General features: G+C 44.2%; 1 protein-coding gene across 1 annotated transcript in view; it reads right to left on the reverse strand.

Annotated features, from left to right (window-relative positions):
• DOK7 (docking protein 7) overlaps positions 1-21,368 on the reverse strand; it is a 160,207-nt gene that overhangs the window by 137,050 nt on the left and 1,789 nt on the right. The window contains exons 3-4 of the mRNA XM_074951771.1: positions 8,538-8,768; positions 3,143-3,343 (exon numbers count right to left, since the gene is read on the reverse strand). Of these exons, the coding sequence (XP_074807872.1) occupies positions 3,143-3,343; positions 8,538-8,768 (432 nt within the window). The remainder of the gene's footprint in view (positions 1-3,142; positions 3,344-8,537; positions 8,769-21,368) is intronic.

A 21,368-nucleotide genomic window follows, 5' to 3' on the forward strand; every position in this document is an offset into this window, starting at 1 on the left:
GGCCACAAGCAGTTGTCCTCCTTGCTACCTCCTAAACACTGGTCCTGGCTTTTATATGCAGAAAAACGGTTGTTGGGGCACAGCTGGGCCGTGGAATTTTTAAAGCATGTTGGGGGGGCCTCAGAAAGAGAAAGGTTGAGAACCCCTACCCTAACTGAAGGGACATTCACTATTCCTTACAGAGCTGCACTCTGGGAACGCTTCATGTCCTTGTATGTCCTCTTGTAGCAGCAATGTTACACAATGAGGTGGTTTGACCGCAGGAGTAAACAGCACCATGGAATAAATTTACTGGCCACTATGAGACAACCAGCACAAATGCCTTCCCCAAAGTACCCAACTCCTTGCATTTCCCAGATTTCTTGGCTTAGTCAGGCACCCAATGAAGAAACATCCTTCCAGAGCAGGATGGCTGCTACGTAAGCATTTTCATTTTGGTCTTCACTTACCCCTAACATTTCTACTGTGAAGAAAGAAAACTACAAATGGAATTGCATTCAGTCATTCTCGTCTCATGCACACTAAGTAGCAGTAAATCTCTCTGCTTTACACCCGTGGTAATAACATTCTCCTCTTCTCAGCTAAGCAAAGCACCAAACAAATCAACCTTTTAAACAATGCAGATTTCAGATACATTTTTAGTGGCTGCTGGAGACTCTCTGTGGGAAAGGGAGGGGAAGGCACCAAAGAGAAGTGCTGAGGTTTTGTTAGTTACGGGCATGTGAGGCCTGGACTTCATATTAGTTTTCTATTGGCCAGTAAGGTACAAAAACTGCCATTTTCACTTTTGAGAAATTTCAGGAAAATGTTCGTTTTTTTCCAGTGAAATTTGCAGAAAACAAAACACTCTGAAGCCAACATGTTCCAATAGCAACATCCCACAAACCACAGAACTGCTCATCAAGACAACATTTAAAGCCCCCATTGCTCAGAGAGGGAAGGAGAATGTCTTCTCCTGAGGCATCTGTTTGAAGAGTCAGGGGGGAAAATTGAAGCCAAAGCATCACATCACTTTTGTACCATTTATCTAGTACAAATCACAGCATTTCTTATCTCCAAGAGAGCCTCAGTTCTAAGCAAATACAGTACTCAGTTCAAACAGTGAAATGATATACTCTCTCCTTTGAGGTGCTTATGTTAATAAAGATTAATACCTGATTTAATCTACCAATCTGTTACTAAATTTATTTAAAGGTTGCTTGGCATTTCCATGATAATTCCCTGCAGTGTGGGGATGAGGAGCTAAATATTGCAGCTGTTTCATATTTCATCAGTTCAAAACTTGGTACTCTGTACAAATGGTCAGGAAACAGCAACAGCTTCTAAAGGACTTTTCACTCCATTTTAGATGCTTGTGCAGAAACTCTACACAGTAAACTGCTCCATTCAAAACCTAAATACATTTAGCATTTTCAACAAGTAACTAAGGGCCACATTTTCTAACGAGAACTCTGAAATTACTCCTGCAGTGCAGCATACACATATGTTTAAACACACAACCATCAATTACATATAAACAGTTTTTTGCACATGCAAATCAAGTAGCTGCACCTCAGATTTCATGACCTGAAAGTGAAAATGGATATGCACATAACTGACAAGCACAGTTCCAAAGTTTGCTTTTGAAAATATGATGCTAAAGGACTATTTGAATTTGGCATCCTGCAAAATTATATTACAGTGATTGATGTAATTTTGATCAACTGATAGATTGGAATGGATAGATTCATATGATAGTTTAGTAAAATAAATAATACACTGAGACTTGGTTCCAGTTGTGGATTAATGCACAGGCCCACAGGGCCCATGTTTCAGGGCCCCGGCAAATTTGAGGGCTCCTGCAGGAGCACCAGAACCTGGGTAGAAGTAGGGGAGGGGCCACCAGCAACAGAATCATGACCCCTCCCCCTGCTCCTCCTCATCCCCCTGAGGCCCTGCCCCCTGTCCAGGCTGGAGCCTGACCATGGTAAGAACTGCCCAGGGAGCATGGGCCACTGTGAGGAGCCCCTGGCCCGTGTCTCCACCACCCAGGGCAGCTGGAGGGTCCAGGGCTCCCTACAGAGTGGCCCAGGCTCCCTGGGTGGCTCTTACCACAGCCCAGCTCTGCCGGTCTCCAGCTCGGCCAGGAGGCAGGGCCTCAGGGAGGAGGAGGAGGAGCAGGGGCAGGGCCCTGTGGCGAGGGGGGCTAAGGGCCACCTCAGGCCCCCTACTGGGAAGAGGCTGGCACCACTATCAGGGGCTACACTTCACAGTGCGGGAGCTGATCACCTTATCTCCCCCCACGGCGAAGCACAGCCCCTGCCACTGCTGCTCCGAGCCTGCACAAAGCTACTACGCCCATGTCAAAAAATGGGTGGGTGGGCATGGCCCCTCTGACTCCCCTGCCCCCCTGCCCCGCCCAGTGCTGGTGCCCCAAGACCCCCCGTAGTGTGGGGAGCCCCAATGTTCTTTGTGCCCAGGGCCCCAATAAATCTTAATCTGCCTTTGATTGGTTCCGAAGACATTTCTCTGAAATACCCAGAATCACTAAGTTGTATAATAACTAACCTATATAACCACAGGATTTTATTTTCATTATCCTTGTCCTCCCTCCCCCTTTCCTTCTTTTGTTTCTTTCATGCCTTTGTTTTTTCTCATCTCAAATTAGACTATAAAACTCTTCAAGGCAAGGACGGTCTCTTACTTATTGTCTGCAAAAACACAACCTTGATTCTGGTTGTATTGAGTCCTAGAGGAAACAACTATCCTCTACTACAATACAAATGATAATATAATCTTAGTTTAATAGATTTAAGGCCAGAAGGGATCATCTAGTCTGATCCATAGCACAGGCCATAGAATTTCATTCAGTTATTCTTGAACTGAGAGCAAAAAGTTGTGTTTGACTGAAGTATACCTTTCAGAAAGGCATCGAGCAATATTCACACAACATCCATCACACCGATACTATTTTTGTCTGCATAACAGTGCTCCGTCCTGCAGCTTCTTGCATACATGAGTAGTCCCACTGAAGTCAATGGGACTACTCATACAAGAAGAGCTTCAGGATTAGGTCCCTAACTTGCACATTAATCAGACTGGTATTTATTTATCTGCAAATAGATTTTAAAAAACTAGAATGACAGTTTCCATTTGTACTTACAGAAGCCGCACCTGGTGCCCCCTTCAAAGATGAATCCATTAGGGACCGCTCCATATCGGCGCAAATCTGAGAGCTTCCATTGCCCCATGACCGTGGGTGGAAGGTCTTTTACAAGGACTAGAATGTCATTGCAGAAGTGAAGAGTAGCCGGTCCACTCTCCAGCTTAGTGCCAGGTGCTACAGCAACATGAAACCTATGAACTATTCGGGGGCAAAAAAAAAAAATACAAATAAACCAATTAATTATGGTAGCAAACAGGAAAAAAAGCAAGCATGTTTGTAACAGAAACCAGTTTATTTAATAGTACTGTGTAGACTGAGTCCTAGCTACTATGCCACTTGGATCTACTATTATCAGATAAGGAACTCAGAGCATTTTTTTCCCCTCTAATAGTTCTGGGTAGCACCCAGATATCTTGGCAATGGCAGTATGGTTGCCAACCCTACAGGATTGGTCTGGAGTCTCCAGAAATTAAAGATTAATGTTTAATTAAAGATTATGTCGTGTGATTAAATCTCCAGGAATAAGTCCAACCAAAACTGGCAACCCTAAATGGCAGTCATGGATCAGTTGCACAGATATTAGGCCAATTTAGCTTTTGGAGCAATGCATTTAGGCTGTGAGCCATAGTTCAGCAACATGACTGATTAGAGACAGCTTTTCCCAAACATGCTTAAAGGGTGATGTGTTCCTCAGTGGTCTCGTTTCCTACCCCTGTTGCCTTCCCCAAATGATTCACCTCATGTTTAACCATCAGGACTCAAGGACAAATATATTCATCCCCAGATAACTGCATTCCAATAGGGAGTAGAATCATCCAGACATCTTGGCCACACCCCACCTCAGTTCCATTGAGAAAAAGAGTACTTGTGGCACCTTAGAGACTAACAAATTTATCTGAGCATAAGCTTTCGTGAGCTACAGCTCACTTCATTAGATGCATTCCATTCCATTCCATTCCACTGATTGCTCAACTCTTTGCTGAACCTCTCCCCACCTCCTTTACCCTCCTTCTTCAAAATGAACCCTCCTCCTCCGCCATGTCAGGCCTCCATAGGCGCTTGCGTTGCTGCTGAAATCGGATGGTGTGAATGGAGGGCCTCACTTTGACATTTCCTGCTCTCACCCTCCAGCCTGCTCTTTAGAAAGAAGCCACTGAGTGTTGACCCCTCTCTGGCTGTTCTGAGTTGCTCTGACATTTCGTAGGCTGAAGGCAGGACTAGGAGCTGACTGAGCAGGAGGATACCCCAAGAACTAGATAGGGGTTCACTTTAGGCAGGGGGTTCTACCCATCCTATTCTCACAACAGTCACAGACTCTCCTCCCCACACGTACTATCCATGTGGTTCAGTAGACAGGGCAGCAGGCTAGGTTCTATTCCCAGCTATGCCACTGACTCACTCTGCCACCTTTGACAAGTCATCCCCAATCTTAGTGCCTTGGTTTTCCTACATGTAAAATGGGGATAATGACGCTTACCCACTTTTGTGAAGCGCTTCGGGATCTATGGATGAAAGGTGCTGAGTACTGTTGTTATTGCTGTATCCCAGGAAGTTAGCGGATTCTCAGGTGACAGATACCTGGAAACTGACCAACTTCCTAAGGATTACCTTGATCTAAAGTATTACTACATATTTAAAATATTAAAATATTTAAAATTTCCTCTGCATCAGAGGTGCACACTAAGCCCAAAAACTGCCTACTCATCACTAAAATCCACAGGGAAAGCACTAAAGAACCAATTCTTATAACTATTCTTCCCTTCCCCTTGACTAGATTTTCTCACCTTTAAAATGTCAGGAAATTTAACAGCATCTGATCTTTGCTTCTCATATAAGTATTCTGCTGTGTTCTTCAATAAATTACCATCTAGCTGCCAGATAACTCCTCATCTATACCTGCATTTGATAATTTCCCTAAGGTCCTAGCAGAATTAGCCAGAAAGTAATTCAAGAGAAACGTAAAAGGAAGCCAGAGAGAGAACTCACCATAGCTCTACTTATGGCGTGGCTCCAAAACACTGCTGGGGAACAAATCTGTGTTCAGGTGATATTGCTTGTCTGCTGTGTGATTATTACCACTTATTTAGAAAAATCCAATACTCTACCAAAGTGAAACCAAATCATCACTGATTATAGACTGTTCCTTATTCAGTCTTACATCAACTTAGACATCCCTCGGAGGTTACTTCTGTTTGTACAAGATGGAGCTTTGTAAGTAGCCCTAGTTTAGAGGCTACCAGACTATGAGGTTAGTGGTTCTGTTCCACCACATCTAAATGATGAACAGGGTAACAAATGGTTGCAAGCTCCAATTGCTGCATAAATAAAAAATCGACAGCTAGAGTTCCAGAATCACCCCTAAAATGTGCCAAGTCAACACCTAGATTTAAACACACCCAAATTTGAGGAAAGTTTAGGTCTGGATAGAAACTTTGTGGTATAGGCCCAACTCTGATGTAGCTGTAGAAAGCAGCAGTTTTTCCTTCCTGAAATGTAACTTTTACAGTGTAGTCCCCAAACCTCCACTCCCACTCTACACAGGAATACAGGCATTGGCACCCTGACAGCAGGATTGTCTGGCTATGTAGACTCCCTCCTCAGGACCTACGCTACCAGCACTCCCAGCTATCTTCGAGACACCACTAACTTCCTGAGGAAACTACAATCCATTGGTGATCTTCCTGAAAACACCATCCTGGCCACTATGGATGTAGAAGCCCTCTACACCAACATTCCACTCAAAGATGGACTACATGCCATCAGGAGCAGTATCCGCGATAATGTCATGGCAAACCTGGTGGCTGAACTTTGTGACTTTGTCCTCACCCATAACTATTTCACATTTGGGGACAATGTATACCTTCAAATCAGCGGCACTGCTATGGGTACCCGCATGGCCCCACAATATGCCAACATTTTTATGGCTGACTTAAAACAACGCTTCCTCAGCTCTCGTCCCCTAATGCCCCTACTCTACTTGCGCTACACTGATGACATCTTCATCATCTGGACCCATGGAAAAGAAGCCCTTGAGAAATTCCACCGGGATTTCAACAATTTCCATCCCACCATCAACCTCAGCCTGGACCAGTCCACACAAGAGATCCACTTCCTGGACACTACGGTGCTAATAAGAGATGGTCACACAACCACCACTCTATACCGGAAACCTACTGACCGCTATGCCTACCTACATACCTCCAGCTTTCATCCAGACCACACCACATGATCCATTGCCTACAGCCAAGCTCTACGATACAACCACATTTGGTCCAACCCCTCAGACAAGACAAACACCTACAAGATCTCTATCAAGCGTTCTTACAACTACAATACCCACCTGCTGAAGTGAAGAAACAGACTGACAGAGCCAGAAGAGTACCCAGAAGTCACCTACTACAGGACAGGCCCAACAAAGAAAATAACAGAACGCCACTAGCCATCACCTTCAGCCCCCAACTAAAACCTCTCCAACGCATCATCAAGGATCTACAACCTATCCTGAAGGACGACCCATCGCTCTCACAAATCTTGGGAGACAGGCCAGTCCTTGCCTACAGACAGCCCCCCAACCTGAAGCAAATACTCACCAGCAACCACACACCACACAACAGAACCACTAACCCAGGAACCTATCCTTGCAACAAAGCCCGTTGCCAACTGTGTCCACATATCTATTCAGGGGACACCATCATAGGGCCTAATCACATCAGCCACACATCAGCCACACTATCTTGAGGGGGTTACTGCCCCCTCAAGTCCTTAACCACCATCCTTAAATTCATAGATTCCAAGGCCAGAAGGGACCCCGGTGATCCTGTAGTTTGACCGCCTGCATAACACAGGCCATACTACCTCCCCCTCAGCCCAGGAGCTCGTTGACTTCAAGGAGAAAATTGTCAGGTTCTCGTGTAAGTTTCCTCCATCCCCTCCTAATATCCTTTTCTCCTTTACCTCAGTCAGACTCAGGTATCTTGCTCACTGTCTATTTCCAAACCGCCCACCCCTCCCCATTTTGCCCCATGGCATACAAACACATTTTACTGTCCCCATCCTCAAAGAACCAAACCTCAAACAACTACTGTCCCATTTCCCTGGTTTCCTTCACATCTAATCTGAATGGACTGTGTACACCCACTACCTTAACTCCCTCTCCTCTAAATCCCTCCTGAATTGCTTCCTGTCTTGCTTCTGCACTCCACTGAAACTGTTCTCCCCAAGGTCTCCAAAGAGCTTTTCCTGACCAAGTTTTACATACTCCATTCTGTCCTTTCAATAAGCCCTGTCCTTGCTCTGCCAACTGTGCCAACCTTCATGCCTCTCCAGTTCTTTCCCCAACTCCCATCTCCATGCCTTCCACACTGCCCCCTATGCCTGAAACAACTTCTCTATCCTGATACAGCAGGTTCCTCCTACACCTCATTCAGGTCCTTCTTAAAGGCTCACTTCTACCACACACACACACACCCCCCATGCACACAAACTTATACTACATGTTTGCCCACCCCAACACTGCATTAGAATGAAATCAGGAAAACAAAACAAACCCTGCCAAGCTTGCACCCTCCTCCACAATTCTCAGTGCATCTAGACTTATCTGCATCTGTCTTTTAGACCATAAGCTTCTGAGGCAAGGGCTGTCTTTGTATAGTGACACGCCCATCGTCAACACTTAACAGGTGATAAATTATACATAAATAATAATGATCATCAGTAATAATAAATGTATGTCCTAATGCTTTACCAAACACTAAAAGCCAATTACCCTGGACTATCCCCATATAATAAATTGTCGGCCACTACAACGCATTTCAGAGCTACAGATCTGAAAATGAAGGACACAGTAGATTAAAGTTAAACGTACAGGTGAGAATGGCATCTTTACTATGAGATTCTCCCATTACATGTATTTGAGAGGGGATGTTCAGCAGCACTGCTCATTATCTAGTCTATCAGACAGAACTGGGAGTGGGTTTTAATTCCTGGGTTCTAATCATGGCTCTAACACTCATAGTTTTTGTCCTCCCTGAGCACAAGGATTTGTCATGAATCCATGTGCTATAGATACAATTAAAAGCTAAAGCTGACAAACCCCTGACCTGGATAGCTAGGACTAGAGCCCTGGCCCCTCAGCTCCACAAAACACAAGCCTTTAATACCTGAGCCAAAGAAGATAGCAGAAGCAAGTTGACAGTTATTACCTTACCCTCTCTGTGGCACACCTCTAGTGGGCAGTACACACACGTTACACACTGCATGTGACAGCTGACCTGGAGCGCACAAGGAAGTGAAGGCAGTTGGCTCCAAGGCCAGTGACAATCTGGGCCCTTTCAACTAAGGGTTTTGTTTGCATTCTTTCCAAAAGAGAAGAATGTGACAAGACAAAGGTTACCTTCCCCCAAACTGTAGCGAATCCGTACATCCCATGCATACATAGTTTCCTTGTTGTCAAATCCCAGCATCACGACTTGAGATAGACAGATGATAGCAAGTGTGTGATTTAAGCCCTCATAGGAGAGCCCAGGATCCAGGCCACAGATGTCTTCTAAGGTCACACTGCTCCTCTCCTTATGTCCTTTGGCTCGCTCAGATTTATCCTTGTACACCAACATGACTAAACAATCTGAAAGAAGCAGAGCTGTCAGAGAACCTGACGCGTAACGGAACACAATTCTCAGTACTCGACTTGAGAAAACACATTTGCCAACTGTGCCATAGGCTGGCTTAATTCAGTTTTCACTCCGTGGAAACTACTAAAAAAAATTATAAAAAGTGAATATTTTCCAGGCTGTTTTTAAGGTGACTTAAGACAGACAGAGAAGAATATTTCTTGCAGATGACTGTCTCTCTCCGGAATTCTGCCCTTCAGCTTAATTTCCTGTCAAAACTATGCTTAAATCGTGATTTTTAAAGTTATAATCTTACTTTTATAACGATAAACAAGATCAAGGGTAAAGAATCTCTTCTGGATAATGCCAATAATGGATCAGGTAGAGAATCACTTAAAGCTATACCCTCTCATTTTTACCTAGCATTCACACTCATATTTCCTTTCTTAGAATTCACTGTGTTCTGAAGTGCAGGATTTGATGTAGGGCCCAAATCCTGCAATTCCCTGTGTGCGAATGGACTGCTGAGCCTGGGCAGAGCCCCACTGACTCCAGGGGGCACCATGCAGGCACATCAGCTCACTCTTGCACAAGAAGTTGCAGGCTTTGGGCTTAAATTGTATAAGTCAACATTTGATGCTTTATGTTCAATTTCTTTTTATTCATGGTGTCTGTGTGAGCCCCCGTAGGATGTGTCCAGGACTTGTATTATTTGTTTAAGATTTGACATTTGTGTTTTTATTTTGATGCTATTACACTGTTGGTGCTCTTTTGATAACAGTAATTGTTACACTTTTTACATTATGTTTTAAAATCTAGTCTCACTGTAAGTTCCATCATTATGACGCTCTTCCTTATCTCAGGCTATGCGGGTGCAACAGACCGTACACCCCTGTATTCACCCCTTGCGCACTACTGTAATAATCTTTGTACAAAGTATGCCTTGTGGGGTATCATTTGAAAACTTAATTTGCTGGTCATTATGGTCCTGGTAAAATACATCTAGCAACATTGTATGTAAGTTACAAAATTCCACTGTATGGTATTACTAAAATATATTCCAAGTCTGGGTAGTGGTCAAACCAGTTCCTCAGAGACAAAAGGCAAGCTGATGCCTCAGGCCAGGTGATAACAAGGTCAATGGGCCATTACTTACTAAATGATCATTCTTTGGCAGGAAAGGGGGCATGAGCGAAAAATGTTCCCATCCACACAAACTTTTTGTCTCCTGAATCTCAGCTGCAGATGCTTCTCAAAGGAGGAAGAGAACTACAAAAAGAAAGGGGAAGACATCCAAAGAGCTCCCCTCTCTCTGTCCATTGAGTCACTGCACCAGAAGGAACAAAGGAAGTAGCTGTTAAACAGCAGAAGGGGTCCTGGCCTAACAAGTTTGGCCAGTAAGACTTTTGAGAGCATGTGGCGCGGAAAACATTTACTTCAAATTTAACATTGCTTGTTAAATGAGACATGAGTTGTGTTTTATCTTTGTTTTGCTTGTAAGCGTTTCTGATTTGTATGCCTCATTAATTGTAGTCACTTAAAATTCATCTCTTTGTTGTTTTATCTAAACCAGAGTGTTTGCATTGAAGAGTTTGGGAAACTCCACTTGGGATAACAGGATTTGTGCACATCATTTCTGTTAATAAAATGATGGTCTATTAATAAAATGATGAGTATGTCCAGGAGAGGACTGGGCAATACAAGACGTACATTTCTGGGGAAATATCTGGGACTGGGAGTCTGCTGCAGTATACTTCAGGCTGGTAAAAGCCTGGGCGCTACTGGCAGGCCTCAAGTGCATGTAAAAAGAAAAGGAGGACTTGTGGCACCTTAGAGACTAACCTATTTATTTGAGCATAAGCTTTCGTGAGCTACAGCTCACTTCATCAGATGCATGCAGTGGAAAATACTGTGAGGAGATTTATACACACACAGAACATGAAAAAATGGGTGTTTATCATGCACACTGTAAGGAGAGTGATCACTTAAGATGAGCTATTGCCAGCAGGAAGGGGGGGGGAGAAAACCCTTTGTAGTGATAATCAAGGTGGGCCATTTCCAGCAGTTAACAAGAACGTCTGAGGAACAGTCGGGGGGGGGGGGGAAGAAAGGGGAAATAGTTTTACTTTGTGTAATGACTCAACCACTCCCAGTCTCTATTCAAGCCTAAGTTACTTGTACCCAATTTGCAAATTAATTCCAATTCAGCAGTCTCTCGTTGGAATCTGTTTCTGAAGTCTTTTTGTTGAAGAATAGCCACTTTTAGGTCAGAAATCGAGTGACCAGAGAGATTGAAGTGTTCTCCAACTGGTTTTGAATGTTGTAATTCTTGACATCTGATTTGTGTCCATTTATTCTTTTATGTAGAGACTGTCCAGTTTGACCAATGTACATGGCAGAGGGGCATTGCTGGCACATGATGGCATTTTTCACATTGGTAGATGTGCAGGTGAATGAGCCTCTGATAGTGTGGCTGATGTGATTAGGCCCTATGATGGTGTCCCCTGAATAGATATGTGGGCACAGTTGGCAACGGGCTTTGTTGTAAGGATAGGTTCCTGGGTTAGTGGTTCTGTTGTGTGGTGTGTGGTTGCTGGGGAGTATTTGCTTCAGATTGGGGGGCTGTCTATCGGCAAGGACTGGCCTGTCTCCCAAGATTTGTGAGAGCGATGGGTCGTCCTTCAGGATAGGTTGTAGATCCTTGATGATGCGTTGGAGAGGTTTTAGTTGGGGGCTGAAGGTGACGGCTAGTGGCGTTCTGTTATTTTCTTTGTTGGGCCTGTCCTGTAGTAGGTGACTTCTGGGTACTCTTCTGGCTCTGTCAATCTGTTTCTTCACTTCAGCAGGTGGGTATTGTAGTTGTAAGAACGCTTGATAGAGATCTTGTAGGCATTTGTCTCTGTCTGAGGGGTTGGAGCAAATGCGGTTGTATCGTAGAGCTTGGCTGTAGACAATGGATCGTGTGGTGTGGTCTGGATGAAAGCTGGAGGCATGTAGGTAGGCATAGCGGTCAGTAGGTTTCCGGTATAGGGTGGTGGTTGTGTGACCATCTCTTATTAGCACCGTAGTGTCCAGGAAGTGGATCTCTTGTGTGGACTGGTCCAGGCTGAGGTTGATGGTGGGATGGAAATTATTGAAATCCTGGTGGAATTCCTCAAGGGCTTCTTTTCCATGGGTCCAGATGATGAAGATGTCATCAATAGAGCGCAAGTAGAGTAGGGGCATTAGGGGACGAGAGCTGAGGAAGCGTTGTTCTAAGTCAGCCATAAAAATGTTGGCATACTGTGGGGCCATGCGGGTACCCATAGCAGTGCCGCTGATCTGAAGGTATACATTGTCCCCAAATGTGAATAGTTATGGGTGAGGACAAAGTCACAAAGTTCAGCCACCAGGTTTGCCGTGACATTATTGGGGATAGTGTTCCTGACAGCTTGTAGTCCATCTTTGTGTGGAATGTTGGTGTAGAGGGCTTCTACATCCATAGTGGCCAGGATGGTGTTTTCAGGAAGATCACCGATGGATTGTAGTTTCCTCAAGAAGTCAGTGGTGTCTCAAAGATAGCTGGGAGTGCTGGTAGTGTAGGGCCTGAGGAGGGAGTCTACATAGCCGGACAATCCTGCTGTCAGGATGACAATGTCTGAGATGATGGGGCGCCCAGGATTTCCAGGTTTATGGATCTTGGGTAGCAGACAGAATACCCCAGGTCGGGGTTCCAGGGGTGTGTCTGTGCGGATTTGTTCTTGTGCTTTTTCAGGGAGTTTCTTGAGCAAATGCTGTAGTTGCTTTTGGTAACCCTCAGTGGGATCGGAGGGTAATGGCTTGTAGAAAGTGGTGCTGGAGAGCTGCCGAGCAGCCTCTTGTTCATATTCCGACCTATTCATGATGACAACAGCACCTCCTTTGTCAGCCTTTTTGATTATGATGTCAGAGTTGTTTCTGAGGCTGTGGATGGCATTGTGTTCTGCACTGCTGAGGTTATGGGAAAGTGATGCTGCTTTTCCACAATTTCATCCCGTGCACGTCGGCGGAAGCACTCTATGTAGAAGTCCAGTCTGTTGTTCACTCTCCTTACAGTGTGCATGATAAACACCCATTTTTTCATGTTCTGTGTGTATATAAATCTCCCCACTGTATTTTCCACTGAATGCAGCCGATGAAGTGAGCTGTAGCTCATGAAAGCTTATGCTCAAATAAATTGGTTAGTCTCTAAGGTGCCACAAGTACTCCTTTTCTTTTTGCGAATACAGACTAACACGGCTGCTACTCTGAAAAGTGCATGTAGTCATTCCCAGCTATTGATGAGCAGTCCAGAAGTGGAGGCAACACCAGAAAGCAGTGTAAAAGACACCACAGGTTAGAGAGCACAGGTGACACAGCTACTCACCAGTCTAGATTATACCCTGGGTATGGCAATGGCATAGCGTCAGGACAATGGGATGGCCAGCTATGACTGGAGCTGGAACAGGCACAAACAGGGTCAGAAGCACTGCATCAGAGCTACCAGGCAGCAGGGAGTATCCCTGACAACTTAGTGACATTGAGTGTCTGCTTTCATTAGGAGCCTATCTAGCTATCTTGGGGTCACCTGATTAGACCCCTGCTTGTGGATTCGCTGGACCCCTAGGACTCCCAGGTAATTATCTCAGATGACTCATCAAACTCAGGCTCACGATGACTCATCACACAAAGGCATCAACTCCTTGCAGGGCTAACCTTTTCAAACCACTGCTTTGTAATTTACAATGTGCAAGTGGGCAGTTACACCTGCTTGCAGCCCCACGGCCATCAAGGGGGCTTTTTGTAGGCACATCAGCCCATCTATGCATTGTAAAGTGCAGGTCCAGGGCCAACTCAACTGAATTTCATGACTCTAGGATTAACACACATTAACGTACGCATTTTGTATGCATTATAGACATGCATATGGTTTTCCATGTGCTTCATGTCATAGCCAGCAATTTCCTTAATTTCCTAAAATTAAGGTATTAAATATTAAAAGAGCTAGTGTTGACATCTGTAGTAAAAGTACTGTTGTCTCATAGTAAGTCATCTTTGTGATACTCTAAATTTAATGAAAAACACGTTTTTAACTTGATAGTGTAAAAATCCCTACAACATTCCTTATCTATGTTACAAATAACACCACTATTGCCAACTCCATGCAGTCAAAATTCATGAATTAGGCCCCCAATCATGAGATTTTAAATATAATAAATATGGGGTTATTTTTGTTTGCTTTCTGGTTTCTGAAATGTTAGGCTTCACTTGAATAACACTTCCAAGCTTTTTCTCCACAACCGTGAAATAGACTTTAAAAAAGAAAAAGAAAATGAAAAAGAAAAAAGAAAGAATGAGTTGTTTCAGAGTAGCAGCCATGTTAGTCTGTATTCGCAAAAAGAAAAGGAGTACTTGTGGCACCTTAGAGACTAACCAATTTATCTGAGCATAAGCTTTCGTGAGCTACAGCTCACTTCATCGGATGCATTTGTTAGTCTCTAAGGTGCCACAAGTACTCCTTTTTTAAAGAATGAGTTGTAATCATATGATTCCAGGACCTAAGGGTTCAAGAAAAACACCCAATATGATCAATCACACAATAAAAACCAAAAGTGAGCAAGACTGTAACACCATAGTTGATGAAAATGAAAAGGATTCTTTTTTAAAAAAATATTTACTTTTCCCTACTTATGAGATTCAATTTGTCACTCCCCCGTTTCTCAGACTAAATTTCCATTGACTTCATTAGGAACGTTGCCTGGGTGAGGGCTGCAAGGTTAGGACCATATCATTCATTTATTATTTGCATTTATTTCAGTTTGGACAGTGAAAACGGATGAGCCAGTAGTAACCATTTTGTTCATGGTCAGCGTTACTCTTTTTGAGTTCTAGCAGAACACTGCAATGTTTGAATTATAAACACTTCAGGGGGATATTGATTTGTTTAAAAAAAATCTAGTAGATCTTCTTAATATCATAGAAACATCTGTTTTGGTTTTAAATTTTGTAAATTCTTCAGGTTTACAAAATGTAAAATTGGCAGCAGTTTGTCCCAACAGTCTCTGGGGTGGAAAAGGAAACAAACCCCAATCTTGCAATCCAATTCTCCTGGGCAGACTCCTGAACCTGCATGCAGTCCTGTTGACCCCCATAAGACACTAGTTCCAGGGTTAAAAGTGTCCAGGATTTGTCTGTGCTATCAGATTGCAAGATGGGGGCCACTGTTATTAAGAAGTATTATAGTTGCCATGTTGTCAACTTCCATTATTTTAATCACAATTCTTGTGGTATTTGGAGACAGCTCATGAAGACAAGTGACTATGTGAGACACTCAGCTTTTTTTCTTAAGTACATTTCTACCTAGAGCTGGCGGGGAGGGAGGGACACACACACACACACACACTATTGTCCCAACCTGTGAAAAATTTTGGGATTTTAAAAAGTTTCCCATTGTGCAAAGAAACAAAAGCAAGATCTTTCTCAGATTTTTGTGAAGCACGAGAGAGAGAGAGAGAGAGGGCATGTCTACACTGCATCGGGGCAAGAGCCTCCCCATCTGGTTCCACAGACTCATGCTAGCGGGTCTCACAGTACCATGCTAAAATAGCTGGGCAGATGTTGCGGCCTGGACAGGAGCTCAGACTCTGAAGCTAGGCAGGGCCTCCAGATCCTGAGCTGAAAATGCCATCATGACTAAACAGAGTAAAAGAGACAGTGAGAGACAAAAAGACATCTTTTAAAATTGGAAGTCAAAGCCTTCTGGGGAAAACAGAAAGGAGCATAAATTCTGGCAAGTCAAATGCAGAAGGATAATTAAGCAGCCCAAAAAGATATTTGAAGAACAATTAGCAAAAGACACAAAATCTAACACCAAAAAAATGGTAAGTACATGAGAAGCAAGAAGCCTGCCAAGCAATCAGTGGGGCTACTGAATGATCAAGTTGCTAAAGCAGCACTCAAGGAAGACAAGGTTGTTGCAGAGAAGCTAAATGAATTCTTTGCATCAGATTCCCACACCTCCCTCAGCCATTCTTTTCAGGTGACAAATTGAGGACCTGTCCCAGGTTGAGGTGTCAACAGAGGACATTTGGGAACAAACTGATAAAGTGAACAGCAATAAATCACCAGGACCACAGAATCATAGACTATCAGGGTTAGAAGGGACCTCAGGAGGTCATCTAGTCCAACCCCCTTCTCAAAGCGGGACCAATCCCCAACTAAGTCATCCCAGCCAGGGATTTGTCAAGCCTGACCTTAAAAACTTCAAAGGAAGGAGATTCCACCACCTCCCTAGGTAACGCATTCCAGTGTTTCACCACCCTCCTATGAAAAAGTTTTCCTAATATCCAACCTAAACCTCCCCCACTGCAATTTGAGACCATTACTCCTCCTTCTCTCATCTGCTACCACTGAGAACAGTCTAGATCCATCCTCTTTGGAACCCCCTTTCAGGTACTTGAAAGCAGCTATCAAATCGCCCCTCATTCTTCTCTTCCGCAGACTAAACAATCCCAGTTCCCTCAGCCTCTCCTCATAAGTCATGTGCTCCAGCCCTCTGATCATTTTTGTTGCCCTCCGCTGGACGCTTTCCAATTTTTCCACATCCTTCTTCTAGTGTAGGGCCCAAAACTGGACACAATACTCCAGATGAGGCCTCACCAATGTCGAATACAGGGGAACGATCACGTCCCTCGATCTGCTGGCAGTGCCCCTACTTATACATCCCAAAATGCCATTAGCCTTCTTGGCAACAAGGGCACACTGTTGACTCATATCCAGCTTCTCATCCACTGTCACCCCTAGGTCCTTTTCTGCAGAACTGCTGCCTAGCCATTCGGTCCTTAGTCTGTAGCGGTGCATGGGATTCTTCCGTCCTAAGTGCAGGACTCTGCACTTGTCCTTGTTGAACCTCATCAGATTTCTTTTGGCCCAATCCTCCAATTTGTCGAGGGCCCTCTGTATCCTATTCCTACCCTCCAGCGTATCTATCTCTCCTCCCAGTTTAGTGTCATCTGCAAACTTGCTGAGGGTGCAATCCACACTATCCTCCAGATCATTAATGAAGATATTGAACAAAACCGGCCCCAGGACCGACCCTTGGGGCACTTGATACCAGCTACCAACTAGACATGGAGCCATTGATCACTACCTGTTGAGCCCGACAATCTAGTCAGCTTTCTATCCACCTTATAGTCCATTCATCTAGCCCATACTTCTTTAACTCGCTGGCAAGAATACTGTGGGAGACCATTGCAAAAGCTTTGCTAAAGTCAAGGAACAACACGTCCACTGCTTTCCCCTCAACAACAGAGCCAGTTATCTCATCATAGAAGGCAATTAGATTAGTCAGGCATGACTTGCCCTTGGTGAATCCATGCTGACTGTTCCTGATCACTTTCCTCTCCTCTAAGTGCTTCAGAATTGGTTCCTTGAGGACCTGCTCCATGATTTTTCCAGGGACCGAGGTGAGGCTGACTGGCCTGTAGTTCCCCGGATCCTCCTCCTTCCCTTTTTTAAAGATGGGCATGACATTAGCCTTTTTCCAGTCGTCCAAGACCTCCCCCGATCGCCATGAGTTTTCAAAGATAATGGCCAATGTCTCTGCAATCACATCCACCAACTCCTTTAGCACTCTCGGATGCAGCGCATCTGGCCCCATGGACTTGTGCTCGTCCAGCTTTTCTAAATAGTCCAGAACCACTTCTTTCTTCACAGAGGGCTGGTCACCTCCTCCCCATGCTGTGCTGCCCAGTGCAGCAGTCTGGGAGCTGACCTTGTTCGCAAAGACAGAGGCAAAAAAAGCATTGATGTGGATTTTCCACATCCTCTGTCACTAGGTTGCCTCCCCCATTCAGTAAGAGGCCCACACTTTCCTTGACTTTCTTCTTGTTGCTAACATATCTGAAGAAACCCTTCTTGTTACTCTTAACATCTCTTGCTAGCTGCAACTCCAGGTGTGATTTGGCCTTCCTGATTTCACTCCTGCATGCCCGAGCAATATTTTTATACTCTTCCCTGGTCATTTGTCCAATCTTCCACTTCTTGTAAGCTTCTTTTTTGTGTTTAAGATCAGCAAGGATTTCACTGTTAAGCCAAGCTGGTCGCCTGCCATATTTACTATTCTTTCTACACATCGGTATGGTTTGTCCCTGTAACCTCAATAAGGATTCTTTAAATTACAGCCAGCTCTCCTGGACTCCTTTCCCCCTCATGTTATTCTCCCAGGGGATCCTGCCCATCAGTTCCCTGAGGTTGTCAAAGTCTGCTTTTCTGAAGTCCAGGGTCCGTATTCTGCTGCTCTCCTTTCTTCCCTGTTTCAGGATCCTGAACTTGACCATCTCATGGTCACTGCCTCCCAGGTTCCCATCCACTTTTGTTTCCCAACTAATTCTTCCCAGTTTGTGAGCAGCAGGTCAAGAAGAGCTCTGCCCCTAGTTGGTTCCTCCAGCACTTGCACCAGGAAATTTTCCCCTTCATTTTCCAAAAACTTCCTGGATTGTCTGTGCATCGCTGTATTGCTCTCCCAGCAGATATCCCATAAGAACCAGGCCTGCGGTCTAGTAACTTCCGTTAGTTGCCGGAAGAAAGCCTCGTCCACCTCATCCCCCTGATCCGATGGTCTATAGCAGACTCCCACCACGAAATCACCCTTGTTGCTCACACTTCTAAACTTAATCCAGAGACTCTCAGGTTTTTCTGCAATTTCATACCGGAGCTCTGAGCAGTCATACTGCTCTCTTACATACAATGCAACTCCCTCACCTTTTCTGCCCTGCCTGTCCTTCCTGAACAGTTTATATCCAACCAGGACAGTACTCCAGTCATGTGAGTTATCCCACCAAGTCTCTGTTATTCCAATCACATCATAATTCCTTGACTGTGCCAGGACTTCCAGTTCTCCCTGCTTGTTTCCCAGGCTTCTTGCATTTGTGTATGGGCACTTAAGATAACTCGCTGATCGTCCCTCTTTCTCAGTATGAGGCAGGAGCCCTCCCCTTTTGCGCTCTCCTGCTCGTGCTTCCTCCCGGTATCCCACATCCCCACTTACCTCTGGGCTTTGGTCTCCTTCCCCCAGTGAACCTAGTTTAAAGCCCTCCTCACTAGGTTAGCCAGCCTGCTTGCGAAGATGCTCTTCTCTCTCTTCGTTAGGTGGAGCCCCTCTCTGCCTAGCACTCCTCCTTCTTGGAACACCATCCCATGATCAAAGAATCCAAAGCCTTCTCTCCAACACCACCTGTGTAGCCATTCGTTGACTTCCACGATTCGACGGTCTCTACGCAGGCCTTTTCCTTCCACAGGGAGGATGGACGAGAACACCACTTGCACCTCAAACTCTTTTATCCTTCTTCCCAGAGCCACGTAGTCTGCAATGATCCACTCAAGGTCATTCTTGGCAGTATCATTGGTGCCCACATGGAGAAGCAGGAAGGGATAGCGATCCGAGGGCTTGATGAGTCTCGGCAGTCTCTCTGTCACATCGTGAATACCATTGTGACCAGATGGTATTCAGCCAAGAGTTCTGCAGTTTCATATTTGACTTCCTTCATAACTTCTAACTATGACATGTAACTTATCACTTAAATCAGCCTCTGTACCAGATGACTAGAGGATAGCTAATGTAACGCCAATTTTTTAAAAAGCCTCCAGAGGCCATACTGGCAATTACAGGCCAGTAAGCCTTAACTTCAATACCAGGCAAATTGGTTGAAACAAATAGTAAAGAACAGCATGATCAGAGACATAGATGAACACAGTATGTTGGGGAAGAGTCAACATTGCTCTAGTAAAGGAAATCATGCCTCACCAACATACTAGAATTCTTTGAGGGGTTCATAAATATGTGAACAAGGGTGATCCATTTGATGGAGTGTACTTGGACTTTCATAAAGCCTTTGGTCCCTCACCAAAGCTCTTAAAGTAAGCAGTCATGGGACAAGGAAGGAAGGTTCTCTCATGGATCCATAACTGATTAAAAGTTAGGAATAAAGGGTCAGTTTTCACAGTGGAGAGAGGTGAATAGTGGAGTCACCCAAGGATCTGTACTGGGACCTGTGCTGTTCAACATAGTCATAAATGATCTGGAAAAAACGATAAATAGTGAGGGGGCAAGGTTTGCAAACAATAATAAGTTATTAAAGATAGTTAACTTCAAAGCAGACTGTGAAGAGTTACAAAGGGATTTCACAAAACTGGGCGAGTGGGCAACAAAATAGCAGGCGAAATTCAATATTCAAAAGTGCAAAGTAATGCACACTAGAAAACATAATCCCAACTGTACATACAAAATGATAGGGTCTAAATTAGCTGTTACCACTAAAGAAAGAGATCTTGGAGTCACCACAGATAGTTCGCTCATCCGCTCAGTGTGCGCTGGCAATCAAAAAAAAGCTAATGGAATGTTAGGTACCATTTGGAAAGGGATTGATAATAAGACAGAAAATATCATAGTGCCACCATATAAATCCACTGTAAGCCCACACCTTGAATACCGTGTGTAGGTCTCATCATCCTATCTCAAAAAGATATTAGAATTGGAAAAAGTACAGAGAAGGCAACAAAAATGATATGGGGTATGAAACAGCTTCCATATAAGCAGAGATTAAAAAGACGAACCGTTCAGCTTGGAAAAGGGACAACTGAGGGGAGATATGATAGAGGTTTATAAAATCATAAATGGTGTGGAGAAAGGGAACAAGTGTTTTTTTTACTCCTTCATATAACACACAAGACGGGGTCCCCAATATAATTAATAGGCAGGAAGTTTAAAATAAATATAAGGAAGTACTTCTTCACACAACACACAGTCAACCTGGAACTCATTGCCAGGGGATGTTGTGAAGGCCAAAAGTGTAATTGGGTTAAAAAAAAATTAGATAAGTTCGTGGCGGATAGGTCCATCAATGACTACTAGCCAAAATCAGCAGGGATGTAATCCCATGCTCTGGGTGTCCCTAAACCTCTGATTGCTAGAAGCTGGGACTGGACGACAGGGGTAGGCAGATCATTCTATAAATTGTCCTGTTCCGTTCACCACCTCTGAAGCACCTGGCACTGGTCACTGTCGGAAGACAGGATAGCAGACTAGATTTACATTGGTCTGACCTCGTATGGCTGTTCTTATGTTCATTAGAACATATCGAACCATAAATGAAATTCTTACAGTAGTTGACAGCTTAGTCAAATACGAAACAGTGTGGTCTACATTGCCAAATTGTTAATCTCAGCTCAGGTTTCCTAGCTGAATGCTTCACAGTAGCTACTGTTGCATAATCATTGTGTGTCCCACCTTTGGTTTTCAATATTTGGTTTTGTCACCTTTTGTTTTAACCTCTTCCTAAAGATGTTTTAATAGACAACATCTATACAACAAAATGAAACATCACAATCTCAGGGTTTCACTGGGGGACTGCATTTCACAAACATATCAGGATCCACAAGGAAGATTAGTGCAATTTACCACCTCCTTTCTCCTTGATACAGAAATGCACCCCAGCCCCATCTACAGGGTGCAGATTCCCTTCCCAGCATGCTGTGCTGTCTCTTAAGTGAAATAAAGCAGGGATCTTTAGCTTTAACTTCCATAGCTCACACTTACTTCCAAGCGAAACAACAGGAGC

Source organism: Natator depressus, chromosome 4 (assembly GCF_965152275.1).
Source record: "Natator depressus isolate rNatDep1 chromosome 4, rNatDep2.hap1, whole genome shotgun sequence".
NCBI classification, from domain to species: Eukaryota; Metazoa; Chordata; order Testudines; family Cheloniidae; genus Natator; species Natator depressus.